Source organism: Eubalaena glacialis, chromosome 14 (genome assembly GCF_028564815.1).
Source record: "Eubalaena glacialis isolate mEubGla1 chromosome 14, mEubGla1.1.hap2.+ XY, whole genome shotgun sequence".
Classification (NCBI taxonomy): domain Eukaryota; kingdom Metazoa; phylum Chordata; class Mammalia; order Artiodactyla; family Balaenidae; genus Eubalaena; species Eubalaena glacialis.
The window spans coordinates 41,291,573-41,315,871 of NC_083729.1; the positions used below are offsets into that span (position 1 = coordinate 41,291,573).

The following is a 24,299-nucleotide window of genomic DNA, read 5'->3' on the forward strand; positions in this document are numbered from 1 at the left end:
CCTTTGCCTTAGTATAAATGCTTGAGACTCATCCATGTTGTTGTGTTAGTAGTTTATTCCCTTTTATTACTTATTCATACTCTGTTGTATGAATAGAACATAATTTGTTTACCCAGTGACCTGGTGATGAGTACTTGGATTGTTTTTAGTTTGGAGCTATTATGAATAAATCTGTTATGAACATTCTTGAACAAGTCTTTGTGTGGACATATGTTTTCATTTCTCTTGGATAAATACTTTATAAGGAACTGTCAAACTCTTTCCCAAAGGGGTTGTACTATTTTGCAGTCTCACCAGATACATATGAGAGCTCCAGTCACTCCGCAGTTTCACCAATGCCTATATTGTCAGTCTTTAATTCTAGCTATTCTAGTGGGTATGGGTATGTAATGGTATTTCTTTAAGGTTTTAAAATTCATTTCTGTAATGGCCACTAATGTTGAATATCTTTTCATGTGCTTATTGTCCATTTGTGTATCTTTGGGAAGTATCCATTCAGATCTTTTGCCTATTTTCAATTGGACTGTTTATCTACTTATTTTTCACTTTTAAGAGTTCTTTATGTATTCTTAATCCAAGTCCTTTTTCAGAAGCATGTTTTGGAAATATTTTTCTCCCCGCCTGTGGCTTGGTTTTTCATTTTCCTGATAGCTGTTCTTTTGAAGCGCAGAGATTTTATTTTCACTTCAAAATAAAATCTGATCTTATGCTTTTTGTGTCCTATTTAAGAAATCTTAGCCTATCCCAAGATTGTGAAGATTTTCTCCTATATTTTCTTCTAGATGTTTTAAAGTTTTAGCTTTTACATTTAAGTCTATGATCTGTTTAGAGGTGGATTTTGTATATGACATGAGGTAGGGGTTGAGGTTTATTTTTTTTTCCCATGTGAATACCGAGTTGATTCAGCACCGTTTGTGGAAAAAAGTATTCTTTCCTTATTGTAAACAACTCTTTCAAGATACAGAGGATGAGGGGACATTTCCCAACTCATTTTATAGCACCAGTATAACAAAACAAAACAGAGCAATTATAAGTAAAGAAATATACAAACTAACACCTCTACAAATATAGACACAAAAATTCTTAACAAAATATTAGTAAATCAAAATCTGTGTGTGCAAGTGAACTTTAACAAATCCAAGTCAGATAGTTAGTTGCTCAAAATAACCCAGGTAATTTCCATCATGCTCACTATGACACTCAAACTTTTCCCCATGGCCTATAAGGTTCTCCATGACCTTACCCCAGCTTCTTCTATGACCTCATCTCCTACCACCTCCCCTCTGTTTATTCTCCTTCAACCACACCATGTAGATACACTATACATGTTGTGGTGAATACTCTTTCTACAAATTGGATTCAGACTTAAATATCATCCACTCAGTAGCTTTCACCTGTGACCGTATATTAGAATCATCAAGGGAGTTTTAAAAAATGATCAATCCTTGGCCCTACCCTAGACAAATAGAATGAAAAATCCCTGGAAATGACAGTCAAGCTTGTGCATTATTTTTTAAAATAATTTTTTAGAAGTTCCCCAGAGGATTCTAAAGTACAACCTGAACCTCATTATCACTTTTTTTTTTTTTGCCCTGGGATTCAGATCCCCTCTTCCCATTCAGAGGTCCAGCCACTCCAACACTGGCCTTCAGTTTTTTATCAGGAGCCTGTACAATCATCAGCCTTTCCTTCTTGCTTTATTTTAGTAAGTGGGACTCAAGGCTTCTTTGCCCATTAACTCTCAGAATCACAGATGGTCAGAGTAGGAACAGACCTAAGGAAATGTTAGGGAGGCAAAGGAGATTGGAACCCAAATTTTCTAGCACCGGTGCCATTAGTATTTTAGTTACCTGACTTATTTCCTTTCCCTTTATCTGTGCTGAGTGAGCCCGAAGAACTGAGAATTGGAGGATATTCAGATTTTTTAGTGTGCTTGCAACCGTTTTCATTCAATAAATCTCTTCCTCTAAAAGTCCCTCTGTTAACTTTTCTTCCCCCAGTGATCTGGGGGTGGAGGCTGGAGTGTCAGACTAGTATTCTCATTTTTATATGTGAATAAATCACTTGATTATACTTTTTGTCCTTATGTTATCATGAATATTTCAGATGAATTTTATATGGTTCATATTTATGGTTTGGGAGCTATTTCACATTTTGGCTCATTGCCGTCTCATCTGCATATACCATATCTTAGCTGATGTTGATTGGTCTCATTTACATATTCATCATGCTCCTATTTTCAAAGATATTTTATTATACACTGGCTTTTCTTCCCCCTCCAGTGTTACAATAGCACGTAGATGTGTTTTTAAATTGCACTCATTTCCATACATAATTTTTCTGGTTACCATAAATCACCACATTGTCACCTCCTCCCCTCCACCCTATTTAGTGTAGTCTTCACACTTTATACCAAGCTGATATATGACTCCAAAATAATTAAAGATAAGGTAAACAGTTTACAGTGCACTTTGCAAAGCCACTTCACACTGCAGAGAGTTTAATGATTTCCTTTTCCCCCAGTCAGTCCCAAAGCAGTGAAGAGTCAGGAAGTTTGAGATAGTGATGCTGAGGAAAGCTAAGGTGTGACAGTGATCATTTCATTTCTATTGGAGAAGCTCCTGCTCCACTTCTACCAAAAGACTGCGTTCCCTCTTGACTTCTTATAGAAGCAGAGGTGGGTGGGTTAAGCTGGATTAATGAAAGATGGATTAGCATGGATTGGGGCAGAGTTACTGGATTCTTTCAATTATTCTAACAGGAGGAAGGGAGAAGAATCAAACGTAGCAAATCCCCAACTACCCAGGTCACAAAGCCCTCTCTCTTCTGGATGAGAAGAGGACTAATTTTCTTTTTAGACATTCATTGTTTGCCCAGCTACCACCATCTAGTCTCCACTTTTTTTTTTTTTTTTCCAGCAGTGGCCTCAGTTTTTGTTTGTGGATCTCCCTCCCCCATTCCAAATCCATGTGGTTGGGGTAGGTGTTCTCACCTCTAGGTATGGAGCCCGTTACCCAGGCCACAGCCAATTTGAACATCACATTCTCCTAGCTGCAGTGGTTGGTCCAGGGATGGTTGTGTGATCTAAGCAAGTCAGACTTAAATCTTAAGACTTCTGTGGAATTGAGCAAGAAAAAGGGCAGCACATTCCCCCTCAATAGAACCTGAGATGATGTTTGAAGGCAGGACTGCTACTGCTTTCTTGCCACCAAGGGTGGGGCTCAGGGCTGGAATGAACATAGTGAAGGGAGACCAGAGAGAGGGGGAGAGGCCGAGTCCTAAGGACCTTGAACCTGAATAGAGCTGTTTTTAAAGCCATTCCTTCTCGCTGACCATCAAGTTAAATGAGCCGTTAAACTCTTTTCTTTTCTTCAGCCTGTTTGAGGTTTATTTTCTTTTGCCCTCACACAACAGAAAGAGTCCGAACAAATACAATGTTTGTATCACTTATTTTGCACATATTGTCCTGTACATTTTTGTCCTGGGTTTGATTTTAAACTATAGCCATGTAAGTGCCTAGATCAGAGTAGAGTCTCAGCCAGTGTTTGTATGTCTGTTAACTCCTCCATCAGTTATCATTATCATTCCTACGACTTAGTATTTTCTTGTTATATCTGAGTATCTTCTCTCTCCAACTACTTATATTTGTTCATTTTTATTTGTGCATTTATCAGATATTTATTGTAGGTACCTGACTCTGTGTGAGACACCATGGATCCAATAATGAGTAAAAGCAATCATGTCCTTGTGCGCATGAAACTTACAGTCCAATAGGGGAGTTAGAGATTAATTCAAGTAATACATAAGTAAGTGTAAGAGTGTTAAAATGATAGTCACCACCTAGAGTCTAGTGGTGATATGAGAGTGTATTATATTAGCAGGAGGTTTTGTCCTAGTTGGGGAGGTCAGGGGGAGCGTTCCTGGGCAAGTGATACTGGTGTCAGGGTCTGAAGAATGAGGAGGAACTGACTGAATTAAGAGGGCAGAGTGGAAAGGAAGTTCTAGTCAGAAGGAACAAGCAAGGCCCATGGTGGGCTGCATAACATGGTATCTTTTATGAACTGAAGAAGGGCCAGTAGAGCAAAGGAGAAAATGTGAGCAGTCTAGTTTCTTTTTTATGTTAAGAGCAGCAGTAAGGTTTGGAGAGAGAGAGAGAGAGAGAGAGAGAGCGTGCATGTGTACCAGGTGTTGAAGGTGACATGATTAGGTATGAATTTAGAAAATGTCACTCTGGTTGCTGTGTAGAGAATGGATGAGGGCGAGGGGAGAGCATGCTGGTGGATGGGGAGGCACAAGTAGAAGACTGGTACAATTTTCCAGGGCAAGATAATGGTAGCTGGAGAAGGAGACGAGTGGATAGATTAGAGGTGAAGCCAGGAGATAAAACAACAGGACTTGGTGTTGTACTTAATACAGAGTTAAGTTACACTCTGACCTTGCTCTGAAAGAACAATCTAAGGATCTGGAAAAACATGTAAACTCCAAATGCAATCTGATAAATATGCTATTGCTACTACAAGCACGAGATTATGGTTTGGAAGCACTGGGAGGGTTCTGGAAAGGCTGTACGGGGGGTTGGGGGGTAAACATTTGCTCTGCCTCTTGGGGGAAAAGCAGGCTTCTACCAAGTGGAATTTTAGGCAGAAGGACAGCATCTATATAAGACCGGTGTGAAAGTATATTTGTTCACTTGTTCATTTATACCTTCACCTGCACCTATTTTTTGGTCTACGTGCCAGGCATTGTCCAAAGAACCAGCCATCACATTCTAAATAAGTAATACGATGTCTGGTAATGGTAGTGCTTGGGAAATGGCAAATCTTCCTACCTGGCAAAAGTGTGGGGTACACTGTGTATGGTGGGAGATAATGAGCTTTGATTTCTGTGTCAGAGACTTAAGACTGAAACCTATAACAGTGATGGTCCCTAGAGGGACCCAAAGTCCCTGCAGGTCTGGAAACAGAGTGGTGGGAGATTGGAGCTGGGACAGGCAGAGCAGCCTCATGCAGTAGACTATGCAAGGGACTTTAAACCTCATAGCTGCAGGAGTAAGATGAGGACAGGGTTCCAGAGATATTTTTGAGAGGGAGTCAATAGAACTGGAAGAGCACCTGCACAGAAGAAAGAGAGAAGGCACATGAGTCAAGGGAGACTGAATTTTCTTGCTTGGGAATCTGGACAGATGGTGATGTTATTCACTGGGCAATATGGGAAGATGAGAAATTTAAGGGTAAAGGTAATGAGTTTGTCTGGATATGCTGAATTTGAGGCACTTGTGGTTCACTTAAGGGTAGATATTGAGGAATCCCTCCATTTCAAAACAAGAATTATGGCCTCAGAAGAGAGGTGGGGTTTGCAGATGAAGGTTTAGGAGCCCTGGTAGTAAGATATAATTGATAAATAATAATGAGGATGTGACTATGAAAAAAGAAAATGGCCCAAACCGGCACCCTGGAATATCTGAACTTTTGAGGGGCAACTGAGGACAAAGAAAAGGGACAGAACTGGTTATGGAGTAGTCTGGAAGGTTCAGAGGAGAGGCAGGAGGATGTGGTGTCACTGAAGTTAAAAGGGGAAAGAGTATTGAGAAGGATGGCATGAACGGTCAGTGTAATCAAAAGCTACCTATCGGTTAAATACTAAGAGGACAAAGTAGAAGTCATTAGTTCTGACAGTTTTGGTATTGTTGGGACCTTTGATAGAGTAATTTAATAGTGTTAGAGAATCTGTGGTTGAATAGCAAGAGGACAGGCTGAGGAGTGATTGAACAGAAAAGATAGAGGCAGTGAATATGGGCTGCTTTTTCAAAAGAGTGGCAGTGATGGGGAAGAGAGAGGATGGTGGCAGAGAAGGAAAGCAGGATTTATCCAGAAAGCTTTCTCCCCTTCTTTTTAATAAGGATATGTGAAACCAGGCCACGTGTGCAGAATGAGTGAAAGGAATTTTGTGATTTGTGAAGAGGGAGATATTGAAGAGGAAGCCAATATTTATTAAGTTCAGAAAACTGGTTAAAAACTGGAGGAAGAACATACATGAAGAACATAAATGTGGAAAGGAGATGAGAACTTATCAGTGACCAAGAATAGGAGGTGAGACAATGGATGAAGGTGAGCATAGGGACTGAAGGGTACAAATAGTCTGTTCAGAGTTCAGTTCGGTACTGGGTTCTCTGCTTCGGAATGTTTTGGAAATCTTAGGACATAAAAAGTATTGAAAACATAAGAGTAATTTTTCTGGCATCTGTGGCAGTGCAGGCTGGCTAATAAAGGCATGAGGTAAAACTGGACAACCGGTGTCTGAGGAAGTTGAGTTTCTGAACCAGCTGTTCTGTCTCTGGGATTATTGCTATGTCAGCTCAGATCAACCATCTATCGCCAAAGGAAGGTCTCGTGGTAGCCTGAGTACCCAATGAGAGGTCAATCACATTTGCTGGATTGAATTTATTAAAGTGAATTCTTTGTGGTACCTGAGATTCCTGTCTTTAGAATTATTTCTATGTAATTACAGAACTTTTGGGGGTGGGGGGGAGGAGAGACCTATCCAGTAGTCACCTAGTCTCTGTTAATTCCCGGCAGGGCAATGGCTGATCCATCCAGGAATACACCTTGAGTCAAAAGCTCTCCAACTCTGTTCCTTCCCTGTTTTCCTTGGTGAGCTCTGCTCAGATGAGTGCCCCATCTCCCAGTTCCTATGCATGTTGAATGTCTTCAAGAATTGTAAGCATTGAAGACTCAGGTCTTAAACTGGGCTCTCATCCAACTGGGAAATGCTTGCGCAGAGAAATTAGAGATCACATAAGCTACCTCCCCCTTTAAAATCTCCTCCCTTAATACACAGATGAGGAAGCCAAGGTTCTGAGAGATAAGGTGATTTAATCAAGGTTACACAGTAAGTTTATGTTAAAATCAACACTCAGACCCAGGATTCTGACCAACCTCATCTAAGCAGTTGGCATAACTGCTCAAACACATTGCCACTCTCTCTGCTTTGTGTTTCTTTCATTAATGGATTTCTTTCTCACTTCCTCAGACCTGGGCAAGTGTTCTTTTTAAAAGTGCGGTGAAAGAACCAAGACAAAAATCGAATGACTTAAAGAAGGAGAAGCTTATATAACTGGGGGTGGGGGGGGGGTGGGCATTGCCTTATTCTTATAATGAAAAAAACCATTCTCTTCTGTGTCATCCATCTATCTGTTGGTGTACTTACTGTCATTAAGTTCTAGATTCTGGCTGTGGTGAAAAACACTTTTCCCATCCCTAAAAGCCTAGGGGATGGGATCAAGGACCTTCAAAGGCAGGGTGGGTTACCTTAAGCATGAAAGAATTTGCTGTTTTTTCTTACTCTACCCTACTTTGAGAAAAGCCTATTTGGGGAAACCCCTACATTACACTAGCCCAGTAAAAAGCAAGTGTTTACATTAACAAAGTCTTCTCTTTTCAAAGGAAATCGCCCTCAGTGCTCTAAACTTTCCCAATACTTTTGAATGTTTATATATCACTTACCACTTGTCAGCATGGCTTAGGAACAAGAAGTCCAGAAAATCTCTAGAGCACAAATGTTAGGCCCTGCTGTCAATTAAAAATTAATCAAGAGAGTTAATAATAATTAACTCTATTAATAGTTAATTCATAGAGAGTATCTCTTAAAACGAATGGATGTCAGCAGAGAAAATAGGCTTTGATTTATAAAACTTCCACTCACAGGTACTTTGGGAGCAACACCTTATACCAAAAAAGTGAGAATTGCTTGGATTGACCTTATGCTTATTTCAGTGGCCACATGCTGAAAGATCCCACACTACTGTTTAGGAACTGTGGTAAGGAAATACAATGGGACAAGGTGCAAAACCTTCGCTTAGTGTGTTATTCTGGTTCCTAAGCACAGAGAATCATGCTAGATGTGGTCTGAGGTTGCTGCCCATAGCCCATTTGAAGCATTCACACACTGCTCAGGTACATACATTTTCTCCAGGTCCCCAAATCCCGAAAATGCTCCTTTTGGGATGACTTGAAGCTTGGTGAGAACAAACCTCCTGAAAAGAGAGTGAACATAAAATATCACAACCTATCCATTCATTGATAAGTCATTGAGTGCCTAATGTATAATAGCAGATAACAGCCAAAATATACTGGGTGCTTGCCATTTAGTAGTGCTTATGATTGCTTCTCCATGATCTCTTTTCACCCACACCACAAAGCAGTGATGTTGGTAGTACTGTTATCCCCGTTTTGTATAAGAGGAAACTGAGGTTTAGGGAGGTTAGAAAACTTACCCAGGGTCACATGGCTAATATGTGGCAGAGCTAGGATATGAACCTTCTTGTCACCACTATTCCATTTGACTCCTATAGCCCTGTGAGGTCCCTTCTCTTTCTCTATTCCAACTCCCAATACCTCTTCCCTATTATCCTTCTTAACTGACCTTGCTTCTTACTTCAGAGAAAATGAAACCAGTAGAAGAGAACTTCCTCATGCTCTCACACGGCTCCCAGCCATCCTCCCACCTGTACCTGGGCTTTATACACCTTGCCTTCCCTCCTGTTACCATGGGTGAGCTGTCCAGGGTCCTGACTAAAAACAGTCCCTCCAACCCATGCCATATCTCTTTCCTTGTCTTGTAGTGAAGGTAACCACTACAGCAATTCCCCCCTTTCTTTCATACATTTCCTTCACCTACTTTTGCTTCCTTATTGGATCCTGCCCATCAGTATACAAACATGCCTTAATTTCTCCCATCTAAGAAAAGTCTTAACCTCAGCCACCTTCAGCTTTTGCCATTTTCTTCTGCTTGAAATATTTGTCTCACACCTGCCTCAAAATTCCTTCCAGTGGCTCCTCATCTCAGTCAGGAAAAAACCCCTATTGTATTGTGCTGACCAAAAGGTTCATTCGGTTTTTTCTGTAAGGTGGCTCTAGTAACACTTAGTTGTCTTTAACTTCATTCGAAACAATTTTGTTAGATTGTGTGTGACAGCTGTCATATCAGCGTGCATTGAAAAAAAAGACTTATCAAAATTGGTGAATTTTTGTATGGCCATTTTGATATTGAAGATGGAAGAAAAAAGCAACATTTTCGGCATATTATGCATTATTATTTCAAGAAAGGTAAAAATGAGACAGAAATGCAAAAAAAGATTTGTGCAGTGTATGGAGAAGGTGCTGTGACTGATCGAACGTGTCAAAGTGGTTTGCGAAGTTTTGTGCTGGAGATTTCTCTTTGGATGATGCTCCACGGTCGGGTAAACCAGTTGAAGTGGATAGCGATCAAATCGAGACATTAACTGAGAACAATCAATGTTATACCATGAGGGAGATAGCCGACATACTCAAAATATCCAAATCAAGCCTTGAAAATCATTTGCACCAGCTTGGTTATGTTAATCACTTTGCTGTCTGGGTTCCACATAAGTTAAGCGAAAAAAACCCTTCTTGACCATATTTCTGCATGCGATTCTCTACTTAAACATAACAAAAACATTCCGTTTTTAAAACAAATTGTGACTGGTGATGAAAAGTGGGTACTGTACAATAATGTGGAACAGAAGAGATCGTGGGGCAAGCGAAATGAACCACCAACAACCTCATCAAGGCCAGTCTTCATTCAAAGAAGGTAATGTTGTGTATATGGTGGGATTGGAAGGGAGTCCTCTATTATGAGCTCCTTCCAGAAAACCAAACAATTAATTCCAACAACTACTGCTCCAAGTTAGACCAACTGAAAGCAGCACTCGATGAAAAGCATCAGGAATTAGTCAACAGAAAATGCATAATCTTCCATCAGGATAATGCAAGACCGCACGTTTATTTGATGACCAGGCAAAAACTGTTATGGCTTGGCTGGGAAGTTGATTCATCTGCTGTATTCACCAGACATTGCATCTTGGGATTTCCATTTATTTCGGCCTTTACAAAATTCTTTTAATGGAAAGATTTCAATTCCCTGGAAGACTGTAAAAGGCACCTGGAACAGTTCTTTGCTCAAAAAGATAAAAAGTTTTGGGAAGATGGAATCATGAAGTTGCCTGAAAAATGGCAGAAGGTAGTGGAACAAAAGGATGAATACATTGTTCAATAAAGTTCTTGGTGAAAATGAAAAGTGTGTCTTTTATTTTTACTTAAAAATCGAAGTCACTTTTTGGCCACCCCAATATATAACGGCCTGCAGGACCCTGTAGGATCTTCCCACTCTCCCTTCCCGTATATCCTCTAAACTCAATTTTGACAGCTCACACCATTGCTTATCTCATTCTCTTCACAGTAATCTCTTGCTATTCTTTGTACATGCCGGGTTCCTTCTTGCCTAATATTTCTGCATTTGCAATTCTCTCCTCCTGGAGCATTCCTCTCTCAGATATCCTTCTTGCTTGCTCTTTCATCCAGCTGCTTGCTCAAATGTCACTTTCTCAGTGAGGCTTTCCCTAACCACTCTATTTAAAATGACAATTTTCCCAACTTAGTCCCTTAACCCCTTTCTTCATAGTACTTCTGACATGTTATACCTTATATTTATTTATCTATTTATGTATTCATATATTTATTTATCTTTAACCCATAACTAGAATGCAAGCTCTGTGAAGGCAGGAATTTTTGTCTGATTTGTCTACTGTTGTATACCAAATGCCTAGAATAGTGGCTGGTACATGACACATATTCAGAAAAACATTTCTTGAATGGCTATTGAAGTGTGAGAGTTCAAGGGTTGAGGGTAGAATTACAAGTGACTCTTTGGGAATCTCTACAGTGGGAATACTATTTCTTCCTCTGCCTTTCCTCCCTCCCACTTTCTCTTACTTTGCAATTGGTTAATAGGGAGTTGGTTTTCTTTCCACTTTAATCCTTCCTTCTGCAAGGCAGTCTGTCAGTAGGAATTCAGTACTGTGGACTTGGATAGTTTCACAAACTTTCATTGCTTTAGTCTCCTGTTATTTATTGGTATTAGTGAAATTCCCATTTCATATAAAGTTATTGTTCAGGCAAACAGTTCTTTTCTTCCACTTTGTTTGTTTGCCTTTGGCCACCATGTGCACCAGCTCCATGGTGAGGAATCATGAGAGAGAATCCTGTGTGCTTTTCTCACTCTGGAGGAGTTTATATACATGGGAAGGCAAAAACAGAAGCCTTGGAATCACCAGAAAACAGATGTGGGATACAGTTGATGTAATAACTATAGATGTTATACAGGAATGAAATGTGAAAGATCCCAAAGTACATAAATATATAAGAGGAAGATTGGAAGGAGTGGGTGAATTTGAGCCTGGGTCTCAAAACTATCAGATCATACTAAAAGCATAGTCTCTGTGAAACTATTGGATCTAATTTAGGATTGAGTGTAATGGTTCTAGAACAGTATCAACTTCTAGAACACTCATCTGAAAAGAATCAAGGTCAGTTCATAGTCTCTTAATGTACTCAATCTTAGTTAACATAGACAAGTTCCTTTTGTTCCTATTTATCACAAGACAGAAGAATGATGAAAACAAATTGGTAAAAGTAAATAATAAAATTGCTTTAAACTACCCTATCAGTCTAAAATTTCAAGGGAGTTGAAATATTAAGGTAAATATTAGTTAATAAGATGTGCAAAGAATAGAATCTTGGATAATTGACTCTATTTAATAACAAGTCAACTAGATAGTTCTTTTTGGTTCAACTCTATTAGCAGGCACATTTTCTAAAAATGTCAACGTCTGTGCCTGTATTAAGTGGTTCAAACTAATTAATATAATTAAATCTTTTTTGAAGATTGAAAGTCTTGACTTCCATTTCCTGAAATGCTATAAATTAGATAACCTGAAGATATTTCCACTAAAGATCACCCAGACGTCGTCTATAAAACATAACCACTATTGTTTTAATTGCATAGCTGAGCTTATTAGAAAATATAAGAAATTCCTAGGGTCCTACAGTAGAACAACTGAATACCACATGGAACCTTGAGTTGTGAATGTAAACAGAATTCTAAGAGGGTAAATTGAAGTCAGTGTATTTTGGAGGGGCAGAAAGGAGGAGTGGGGAGAGGGTTGTCTGGACTTGGTAGACAAGGAATTTGTGTTTTGATGCCAAACTGGTACATGAGATGAAACATGGATGATGGAATGCTAAGATCTGTTTCTGTGTGTCATTTGTCTGTCTACCTAGCTACCTGCCTACCTAACTGTCTATCACATGTGCATTCTAGAAAGAAAGATACAGAAAATGGAAAACAGGCAACTTTCAATGAAATAACATGTGGATAATTTCCAGAAATTATGAAAGACATAAATCCTCAGATTCAGAAATCTCAACAAGTTCCAGGAAGGATAACAAATCCACTGCTGGATACCTGTGAATTAAAACTGTAGAGCCAAAAGAGAAAATATTTTAAATGCAAACAGAGAAAAAAAGACATATTATCTTCAAAGAAAAAACAATTAGAAAACTTCGTAAAAATATCTTCAAAATTATTAGAGAAAATAACCGCCAGTTTAGAATCCTATGCCCAGAAATAATCATTCATATGTGACGGTAAAATAAAGACACTTTTAGGCAAATTTAATTAGCCATTAACAAAGTTTTAGCAAAAGAATTCCCTTAGAAAATAAGATAATTTAATCCAGTAGGAAGTCTCCAAAAATAAGAAGGACTAGTGAACAAAGAAATTAATGCTCCTTATTGAATAGGTTGGTTTTTTATAATGGTTGGAAAATTCACCTATTTAGTAAGGAACACTAAAAAAATGTTGACCAAGAAATGGGTCACAAAGGAAAGCAAATTGTTATCAAACAAATCATTTTCTTTGACAATGATGCATTTGAATTACTTAGAAGTCGGTAATAAGAGATAATTATCCCCCCCACCCTGCCACATGTACACATGCATTTGGAGAGCCAAAACAAAACCAAATCAAACAAAACACTCTTTTAAATCATACATGGGTCAAAGGAGAAATTACATTAATAATTGGAAATTATTTGGACTTGAACCATGATGAAAATGCAACATATCAAACTTATGAGATGCAGCTAAACTGCTTCTTATAGAGAAATTTGTAGCTTTAAATTATTATACCAGAAAAAGAGACAAAAAAGATGGAAAATTAATGAGCTAACACAGGAAAGTAGTGAAAGAACAACAGAATTGTGGAAACAGAAAACTATAAAGACAATATTCCATTTCTGGCTAGAACTTAAAATGGAAACTCAAAAGCAGTTTAATAAAAAAAAAAATGGTAAAATGAGGGGCTGTTGATAGAGATGTTTTGAGAAGATAAACACTCATCTAGACATTACAACTTGATATATAGAGTTTAAGTTTTAATTTTTCATTTTAGAAATAAAGCAAATGAGAGTCTAACAGATTAACTTTAAACACATTGCAAAGTTTGTTTGCCTTGAGAGAAGAAACCTAGAGAGAGTAGAGAGAAAAAAGTAATAAAGATAAGAGTAGAAATACATTAGAGAGGATCAACAAAATCAAAATCTAACTCTTTGGAAAGACTAATAGACTAAAAAGAAATCTGTTCGTATCAACCAAGGGGAAAAAAAATCCAATAAAACAATGAGAGACATGAAAAATGGCACTTAACTACAAATAAAACATGTTTTAAATCAGAGAGCCCTAAGAACAATTTTATAACATTAGATTTTAAAAAATCAGACAGTATGGATAATTTTCCTAGAAGTATATACTTACTAAAACTGACTCATGAAGATATAGAAAACTGAACAGATCTATAATGATCAACAAATTGGATTGGTAGTTTAAAACCTATTCACCAAAAACGAGGTCAGCATCATATGATTTTAGAAGTAAATTCTACCCCTTTAAAGTGATGGAAAATCTCAGTCTTTTACAAACTATTCCAGAGACTAGCAAAAGATGGAATGTTCTTCAACCCATTTAATGTGGCTGGTGTAACACCAGTAATAAAATAGACAGGGACAATAAAAGAATGGAAAGATTTAGACCAATCTCACTTATTAATGTAAATGGAAAAAATCTGAAATAGTGTAGTGACAGTGTATATCCAAACGGAGGCTAGACAAATAATATATCATTATCATTTGGGTTTGTCCCAGATTTCAAGGGTTGCTAAATATTAGATAACTCTATTAAAGGAAATTTCCACATTAAGAAATTAAAAGTGAAAAATCACATGATTTTATTAATAGACATAGAAAATATATTTGATAAAAACCCAAAACATTTTGACAAACGAGAAAAGGGAGGAATATTCTTAATCTGATAAGGGGTAAAATCTATCAACCACTACAATAAATGTCATACTCAGTGGTGAAATATTAGACACATTCCATTTAAAGTTAGGAATGAGGCAAGGATGTCTACTATTATACCTTACATTCAGTATTGTGCTAGATGCCCTAGCCTATACAGTAAGATTAAAAAAAAGATATTCAGTATTATTGATGAAAAACTGTCATTATCTATAGATAACATGATTGTCTATACAAACAAACTCTAACCTAAGAGATAAGTAGTAGAACTAATAAGGAAGTCTGATAAGGTAGGTGGCTATGTAATTAATGCAGAAAAATAATTTTCATTCTTATATTATTTTAAAGTACATCAATATCAATGGCTAAAAACTTATAAAATATAAGAAATTAATCTAAAAAAAAGATTTAGGGATTTATGGAGAACAATCAAATACTGAATTGAAAAACATTAAAAAATAAAAACCCTGAAATAGCACATTTAAGGGAAGTCTCAATATTGTGAAGATATCAGTTTTAATCCACATTAATGTAGAAATTAAATTCAAGACCCATCTGAGACACAGTAGTTCTTTTGCTTTTGTTTCTTTTGATATGTGTGTATGGAAATGCACCAGTTGGTTAATATTCATATGGAAGAGCAGTTTTGAGGAGTAGCCAAAATAATTTTGAAGAAGTAAAACAAGACTGGGAGAATCGGCATGCTAGGCAATATGATTTTTATAAAGCTATAGTGATTAAAATGCTGTGGTTCTGGCGGAGATTAAATAGACCAGTGGGAGAGAAAACGAGTACAGAAATAGACCATTAAACAAAAGAAAATGACAAATGACAGAGTAGCATTAAAAATGTATGGAGGAAGATATGGATTAATCAATAAGGGATGCTGAAACTATTGATTATCCTTGTGGATAAAAATAACACCTTTGCTTATTACCATATTAAAATCTCAACTCCAGGTTTATTAAAAATCTAAATGGGAAAAATCAACACTTTAAAATTTTTAAATAAAATATAACATTCTATTGAGGAGACTTTCTTTAAAAAAGGACACAAAAACTGCACACCAAAATTGAAAAGCTGATAGATTTGACAATAATAAACTTAAAGTTTCTCTAAGACAAAGATATATTGTAGGTTGGGGAAAGATATTTGCAACACATACAACTAACAAGGGTTAGCATCCTGAATACAAAGAACTTTACAAAATAATGAGAAAAATACAAACAACCCGGTAGAAAGATAGGCAAAAGATATGAACAGGCAGTTCATATAAGAGAAAATGCAAATGGCCAATAAACATATGCAAAGATACTCAACTTCACTAGTAATCAAGAAAATGCAAATTTAAGCAATTATTAGGTACCTTTAAACACCATCATATTGGCAAACATTAAAAGGAAAACCTCACAATAACAGTGCTGGTGAGGCAGTGGAACAATAGGACATTTTCTACACTCTTGATGGAAGGGTAATTTTCTACAAGTACTTTCAGTAGCCATTTGGCAAAATGTATTAAAGTCAAAGAAACAAATGCCTTTGAATCCAGTTATTCTATGTCTCCTGGCCACATGTGCACCTGGAGACGGGTAAAAGATTAACCATTGCAACATCGTTTGTAATCGTAGAAAACTGGAGACAAATGCTCATAAACAAGGGGATGAATAAATATTAATAAACTATGATATATTGACACAATGCCAAATTATAAAGCAGTGAAAAGGAACAAATTGACTGGAGCTACATACAACAATCTGGATAAATTCCTAAAGCATAATGTTGAGGAAAAAAAAAAAGTCAATTATATGCACAATATGTGCAGTATGATATGATTTTCATAGAGGTTAACAACATACAAAATAAAACAGTGTATTGTTTTGTATGAATCATGTTTTTTCGTTCCATATTTTTGATGTTTTGACATCTTGGGGTTTGCTGACTCTGGAGGGACTACTCCTCCTAGGGCTAACTCCTAGAGATAGCAAACAACTGGCCTGAGAGTCTGCCTTTCTTATGCAAACCAACTAATCCATACCCCCAAGCACCTCCTTTAAGGGGCCCTTACACTCTGGGCCACCATTCCTCTGTCCTAATCACCCCAGGGAAGCTCCTACACCACAGAGCCCACTGAAATTATTTAGACTAGCCAATCCTAAACCTGTTTACCCTGTTTCACCCGTTTTTATTTCCCTTGGAAGCCACAATAAAGTGTTTTCCCCCAGCTCCCTCTGCCTCATGACCAACCTGGTGCTTCCCCATGTGCCCCCTTCTCCTGGGAGCTGTGAGAATAACAAACTATCTTTTCAATGGCAGTTTTCTCCTAATCTTTTGGCCTCACCATACTCAAATAGTAATAGGACCTATATTGCAAAACATGTTTAGAGATGCATACATATCTATCAAAAGGAAAATTCTGAGACTCACAACACCAAAATCAGCATAGTGTTTACCTCTGTGACAAGAAGAAAAGGAGTGAAACACAACTATATCTAAAATGTTTTGTATTTTTTAAAAAGATCTAAACCATTTTGACCAAACGTTAAGATTTGGCAAAGCTGAGTGGTGCTTTATGAGCGTTTATGATACCATTCTCTACGCTTCATACTTGAAATATTTCATAATTAGTTTTTCAAGATTGAAATTCTCACCAGGCCATATCCCAAGCATCATTTATTTATCTGTTTGTGTTTAAACAGGGAGAGCTATTTAAAAGTATCATCATACCCTTCATGTCAGATGGCAACTTTACTTCACTCTGTAAGGGGGCATGAAGTGCCTGAATGACTTCTGTAAAGATGCACAATTCATCAAGATGGCTCTGAAAAGAAAATTTTCTTCACTATATTGCAAGTTACTTAATGTCTCTTCCATGATAAATGGGGTGGGTGGGGTTTATTTTTATTTTTTTCTTTCCTGAAATGGAGAAGCTTTAGGATTCCCTTGAACTCTGTCTCTGTTAGAAGCAATCCATATCTTGGGCAATCCATTCACCCTTGGCCAAATTTAATTCCTCTTTGTGGATTAAAGGAGAATAGTTTAAAAGATCCCATAAAAAGCTTTCTGGCAGCCTGGAAAACAGCCAATATTCTTTTTGAGGAAGCTGCCTTTTTATGATGGCCCAAGTTTAAATGACACTGGGCTCTGTGTTCTTTGAATTTCACACAAGTTTAAAAAATTAAAGTGAGAACAGCTTGGCCCAGGATATACAAAAAGAAATTGATCATCATCCTGACCTCAAAATGCCAAGAGTTTTTGCGCTTCACACTCTTTAGGTCAAACTGCTACCCTAATTAACTTTCTGGGAATGTGTCCAGGAAAACTATCCAAGGGGGTGGATTGAACTAAATGAGGAAATCATCCAGAAAAAAAGAGAGTTTAAATAACTTGATTTGGCTCTTTACCATGACCCAGGAGATAACTACCGCACTGTCAAAATCACTTAGGCACCTAACTGGTTGTATTTCTCATGTTGTTACACATGAGTCTTGAAGCCAGTGGGGCAACCAATAGTAGGAAGGAAGAGGTGGGAAGGTAGGAAGAGGTGGCTTCCTTATATAACTGGACTTTAAGTTTTTTTTAAAGAAAAAAAACTTCACATTTTGGCATAAGTCTTAACTGCCTAGATGTGGGGTGCTTTGTAATGTGTAACGTGAGGTGCTCTGTAAAACACAGAGAAATTGGTTCAACTAGCATTAGCCCTTCATCCACCTTCCGGCTGTGTATGAAAATGCCAACGATTCATTGGGGGTTGCAAAGCCTCCCATGGGGGTTTCTTGGGATAGAGGTGTCAGAGTTCTTTGTATCCTTCTTCCATGGTGTGGAGGAGACTCTTGTCCTTAACCTTAAACCAAATGTGAGAGGTATTAGGAGAACTAATTAAAGGGGTTGTCACTCATTTCCTGCAAATCTGGAAGATATAGAGCCTGGCTTATGACTAAAGTCTGACCTCTAAAGGTGAGAAGTGGCCAGCTGCTTTGGGAGAGGGCTGCAGTTCCACAGACAAAGGTGTGGGTTTCCCAGAAGCCAGACCTATACCCAGCTGAAGGGAGCTGGATTCTCATCCTCAAAAAAATGGACTTGCCTGCATAGTGACCAGACCCCAAAAGAAAACCTGTCTGGAGCTTCTACTCCCAGAAGCCAGTGAGAGGAAGGAACTGCTCTCCCAGAACCACAGATGGAGGTCATAAGAATTAGCCTTTGAATATCTGCCACACCCAGAGGGGTCCAAAGCCAGGTGGCCACTGTGCCATCAGTGTTGGATCCACTTCCTTTCCCTCCAGTCTCTCTACCTCCTAGGCCCAAGCCAGGCAAGGCCAGAAACAACAGCAAGTTGGGGAGGAGTTAATAAGGAAGAGAGAAGAAACCCCCCCTTCCTCACCAGTTACAGGTTTCTGAGTCTGAAGTGGGCCCAAGCAGTGGAATAGGGAGGTTTTAAATAGGATGAAAGAGTGGACCTTTAATAATAGTCAACACTAGACTTTCATGACATTTATGAGACTGGAACAGCTATGGCACCTGCCCCGAATTTCATCTGGGATGGGGGAAAATGAGTCAACAGAGTAGGGTTTGCCTGGCAGTGGTAGTAAAGAAGAGAGCTACTTCTGGTTGTACCCTGTTGAATCCATCTTGATCAATATGTTATGATTTCTGAGTTGGTGAAAACCTTCCCCAAGTCTTCCTCTGTAGAGCTTTATCTGTGAGAGAAAAAGTATTATGAACTTAAATGGGAGAAGGAATGGAAAGCATTCTTATTCTTATTTCCTCCCCTGTTATTTAGCTCTTATTCCCTGGGCTGTCAGTGAGCAGTTTAGGACAGAGAGGGTAATTTGGCTTTTCCTTTTGGTGTAGTTTGAGTAGAAGAAACATTTGCAAGTCAGAGCCCCAGCCATGGGGATTATCTACATAATAGCAGAATGGCTGGCTAAAGAAAGGGAAATGATTGCCCAGATGTTCAGTTTCCATTGACCTTCTATTCAGTTAAAGTTCCAGATAATCTGTCTCATGTAGATACTGCCACATGCCATTGTGTCAATCATGATACCGTGATGTTTTCTTTAGGAGAGAAAGTTTATGGTTGTAGGAGAGAAACTCATGAGGCGGCTGCCTCTCCAAACCCAGCTCCCATGACACCTCGCTGTCCCCTGAGTCTCCAGGATTTCCCCTCATCAACCTTCCTGGAGTGATGATTCTTCACTTTTATCATCTTCCAGTGAACAGGGATTTCTAATAGCTCTTTTGAATCTGCTTTCCTTTTTATTCCACTTATGTCCCCTTATCTCAACATCTGTGCTGGGCTGATAAAGGAGATGTTGGCTCTCCTGCTAACTGTATATCATCGCTGACTCTATCTCCTCCTTTGTATAACCTTTACATCAAGGTGGTGGAGACTTTTTTTTTTTCCTGTCTCCCCCCTCCCTTGTTTGCACTGAGTGGCCCTGGAATTATTCTCTACACCACGTTTTATCACCTGTTCACTTTCATTTTATCAGCTGTGCACTTCCGTCGTCTTACCTGAATCTGATGCCTGATTTGTAACTCATTTATATGAAAGCTCGGGATGAAGACGCAACATGGTGAAGAGAAAAGACCACTAGGGTAAAAAATTAGAAATCTGGGTTCCATTCTGGCTCTGCTACAAAGTATGCAAATAACTGAGAAAAGTCAGGTCCAATCTGTAAAGTGAGGGGGATGGGCCCGATGATCTCTAAAGCCCCAGAAGATAGATTTTACACTGTGATTATGTAGTAGAATCCTCCTCAAATGCTCTCCCATTTCAGTCACAGTCTGTTTAAAGCGAAAGAAATCATTTTACATTAAGTGCTCAACACAGAATGAAGCCCATCATAGGGGATTACTGAATAATGGCTAGCCCTCCTTTTTCTCTAGTCAAGGTTAAAATCACTTGAGCCTGCCCTTTCCTTCCCATCCCTCTGCCACCACTCAGGCCAGACCCTCATCCCCTCATGTCTGCAGCCTTGGCTGTGACCTACTAACAGGATTTCCTCCTCTGGTCTCTACTGTCTAGTCTGTCTCATCTAAGACCAGAGTGCTCCTTCTAACACTGCTTGCCTCAACACTCTCCTACTCAAAAGCGAGACAAAACAAAAGAAAAAAAGCCAACAAAGATTAATGACACATAAAGCCCCTTCAATTGCTTGCCAGTACCTCTAGGAATCTTAACTCATTTGTCATCCATTTGAGGCACTCCACAGTCTGCCTCCACTCCTTTTCAGGGAAATGTTCTAGTACTTCCTACATAGAAACTCTAGCCAGGGCCTCACCATTAATACATGGCTTGTGCTGTATATGTACTAAAATTCCATGGGTGTATGTCCAGTCTCCCTAAGTATATGGAATGGTCTCATAGAGCAGGAACCATGCCACTTGTCTGTATTCCAAAGGGCCTCATCTCATCAGTGCTTTGTGTATTTCAAATATTAATGCATAGTAGTAGATGGGGGATAATGTATATAATGGCAATAGCTCTAAGTTTTAGGCATATGAGCATCTCATACTCTAAATCACAGAATTTTTTGCCCTTTAAAGTTATTCCAACCACACCAATCAGTTTTGTTCAAAACAATACCTAGAACATACATGAATGATGAAAAAGGAATCTAGCTTTCTAGGAATTTAATACAGACTTGGTGAAGAATATAGAAAGGGTTTCTTAGGATATGGGAGAGCAGTTGGTAGAAAGTAAAAACTGCAAGCTATTGGCCCATGAACTGAATCCAGCTCCAGACATGTTTTGTTCAGCCTACACAGTATTTTAAAGAAATTTGAATTGGTTGCCAGCACTTCAAATTGTGAAAGTTCATCTAAAATTGCAGATTTGTGGCCTCTCTTGAAGACTTAGAATATCTAGCAACACTGGGCTACATTCCCACATAACTGCAATTGGCTACAGTTGAGTGATGGCTGACACAGCATAAGCTACCGGGTTGGTCAGATTCCTTGCTGGCTTGTTTTTCTGTCTTGTGCCCTACGACTTTGTGTTTGGGATTTCTGATACTTGAAAAGCTAGTCTGAATGGGTTTGAACCTTTTAGATCCCAGTGGTTCTCAACCTTGGGTGCGTATGAGAATCACTTGGGGCTGTTTTTGTTGCTGTTGTTTTCTACATAATTATAAATGCCTGAGCCCCACCTGTGGGCGGGTGGTGCAGTCAGGAATCCTTATTTTAAAAGCTCCCTAGGTGATTCTCATGCACTGTGAAGATTAGGAACACCTGCTTTGGAGGGAGAGCACAAAGAACCAGCAGCAAGCTGCCTTGATCAGTAGTTAGGGAGTTGGCATGATGGGGAAGGTGTTTACAAAGCTACTCCTATCCCAAGTCTAACTCCCCTCAGTACATGGTTGAGGGGTAATCTAAGCAGTTCCTTATAATCTAGGAGCAGTAGGAAACCCTAAATTAGACATCACCATGATTCACTGGAATAACAGCACAGACATAGGACATGTGCATGTTCCCTTGGAGACCTCCTTCTTCAGTCAATGGAGCTTAAGTTTTTGACTGGGGCTGGATCAGGGTGGAGAGGACTTGAGCTCAGAGGGTGTATAGTGCTATGAATAAGAGTCATGTATTTCACAGTAAAGAAGGAGGGCATTGAATGGAAGTGAGACAGCAAGCCGGAGAGGGGAGTCCAAGGGACAGGACCAGAGGCAGATTTTGAAAGTCAGAGTCAGAGAAAGTCCATGTTCTTTTGACAAATATTTATTGTGTTCCTACTTATATTTCTGACACTGTTCTAGGCCCTGATGACATAGTGGTAACAAAGACAAAGTGTCTTCTCTAATGAGTTTATATTCTAGCCAGAGAAGTAAGGAACGAGAAATAATTTGAGAAAAAAAGCAGGTACAGTCATGGGGCAATTACTTGGAATGAAAGGAAGGTGAGTCATGTATAAATTAACAGCTATAAAGAAGAAACAGTTCTTTAAAAATTACATCCTATGGATGGATGGAGAGAGAGAGAGGAGGGAGGCAGGGAAGGAGGGGGTGGGAGAGAGAGATCGAATGAGCTACCGTATACAGTTATTCATTTACAGATTATTTATTGATCAACTACTAATGACACACATTATCTAAAGTTCTGGGAAAAGCAATGGTTAGCAAGATACATTTCTTGCCCTACCAATTTTAATTCTATTATGATATACATATATATATATATAATCTAATAATTATAGTACAGCGTGTATGGTGATGATGACAATGGGCATTTTTAGCGCTTGCTGTGTCAGGTACTATGCTAAATATTTCATTTGCATGACTTCCCTGGTGGTGCAGTGGTTAAGAATCCACCTGCCAATGCAGGGGACATGGGTTCAAACCCTGGTCTGGGAAGATCCCGCATGCCACGGAGCAACTAAGCCCGTGTGCCACAACTACTGAGCCTGCGCTCTAGAGCCTGCGAACCACAACTACTGAGCCTGTGTGACACAACTACTGAAGCCCGCATGCCTAGAGCCTGTGCTCTGCAACAGTAGAAGCCACTGCAATGAGAAGCCCGCGCACCGCAACGAAGAGTAGCCCCTGCTCGCTGCAACTAGAGAAAGCCTGTGTGCAGCAACAAAGACCCAACACAGCCCAAAATAATAAATAAATAAATAAATAAATAAATAAGTGGATTAGTCCACAGCATGGACTATTTCATTTGCGTTATCTAATATAATCCTCAAAACCACCTTATGAAGTAAGTAACTATATTGGTATCTATTTATAGATGAGAGCATTGAGTTAAGAGTGGTGTAGTTAAGTTGATCAAGGACACAGTGGCAGATCTGATTTTCAAAGTCAAGTCTGGCCCCCAAAGCCCATGCTCACATATGTATATGTGAATTCATATATACATGAGAGGGATAAGAGATTGGGGCCAGGGCTGGTAAGATTTTAATGGGAGCAAGTGGGATGAATGAGAACAAAGCAGATCTGGAGCTCAGATTTTTTTTAAAAAGCAGTACCAGGTAAACTAATTCAAAGAGGGGACTGCAGTCATTTGAGATTGTGCTGGGAATTTGGGAAAACACAAAGATGGGTCAAGAAGGTGAAAGGAGAGATCTTATTAGAAATTCCTCTGAAGGCCAGTCTTACTAAATTAATTCAGAATTGGGTTTTTGTTACTCTAGATTCTGGGTCTTGGTCTGGATAGAATTCAGGGCTGCCCTTACTCTGTTGGAGTGAATAAACAGAATTCCACTTTAATGACTCACCAGGGTCTCAGGCAGCATCTGATAAAATGGCAAATATATTATGCCTCTAAAGCAGTTCTTTCGGTCCCCTTGGTTAATGTCAACCTGGTTTAACTGTGATTTTTATTGACAACATTTAGCTCAAGAGGGAATAATGAAAGGCGACTGTCACATAAAGGTCAGTTTGGGGCAACTTCTGCTCAGATATAGGAGGATTAACTAGGGATAAACTTCCTTCTGGAATCTATGGGCTCTGCCTAACTGTGACAATCACTGAGAATGAAACCACAAGAACAGCACCAAAAAAACTCATCACTGCTCCATGAACCAAAGATAAATTTAAGTCTTTCATAATGCACTTAAAACTAATTTCTGTTTTCTATTTGGGAGTTTCACACATTTAATCAGAAAGCATATGCGTTGAATAATTATCTTTTACTGACTCTGTAAAATGCAAATGTCGAATGTTCAAATGAACTCTGTTAGAGACAAGAACAAATGAATAAAACTATTTAAAATAGATTCAGAGAAAAGCGAACAAGACATTGCTCAGAATGCAACCCTGGATCCAAAATCACTCCTCAGATAATAAAAATGTTATTTATTACAGGATTTTGAAGAATGCTTTATTTAATCTTTAAGGTAATAATCTGATGATATCTATACCTAATCCTTAAGACCAACATGTATTTTGACAGAAAAAGATTCCCTGAAAAATTTAATTTCCTCTGTGAGGATAAGAAGAAAGCATTATTTAGCATTGTTTCTTTTGAATATGGACCAGAGATTTTACTGGAAATCAAGATAAATACCTCTGCTTTGCATCAGAAGAACATTAAATATTAAGCAAACATTATGCTTCTCTAGATACTAACTGCCAGCACAGAGCAGATC

The 24,299-nt window shown here is 38.6% G+C and overlaps 1 protein-coding gene across 2 annotated transcripts in view; it reads right to left on the minus strand.

The window, feature by feature from the left end:
• Positions 1–24,299, minus strand: part of FSHR (follicle stimulating hormone receptor) — a 165,051-nt gene that overhangs the window by 83,133 nt on the left and 57,619 nt on the right. For both annotated transcript variants that reach the window (XM_061168816.1, XM_061168815.1), the window contains exon 2: positions 7,961–8,032. In XM_061168816.1, coding sequence (XP_061024799.1) covers positions 7,961–8,032 — 72 coding nt within the window. The remainder of the gene's footprint in view (positions 1–7,960; positions 8,033–24,299) is intronic.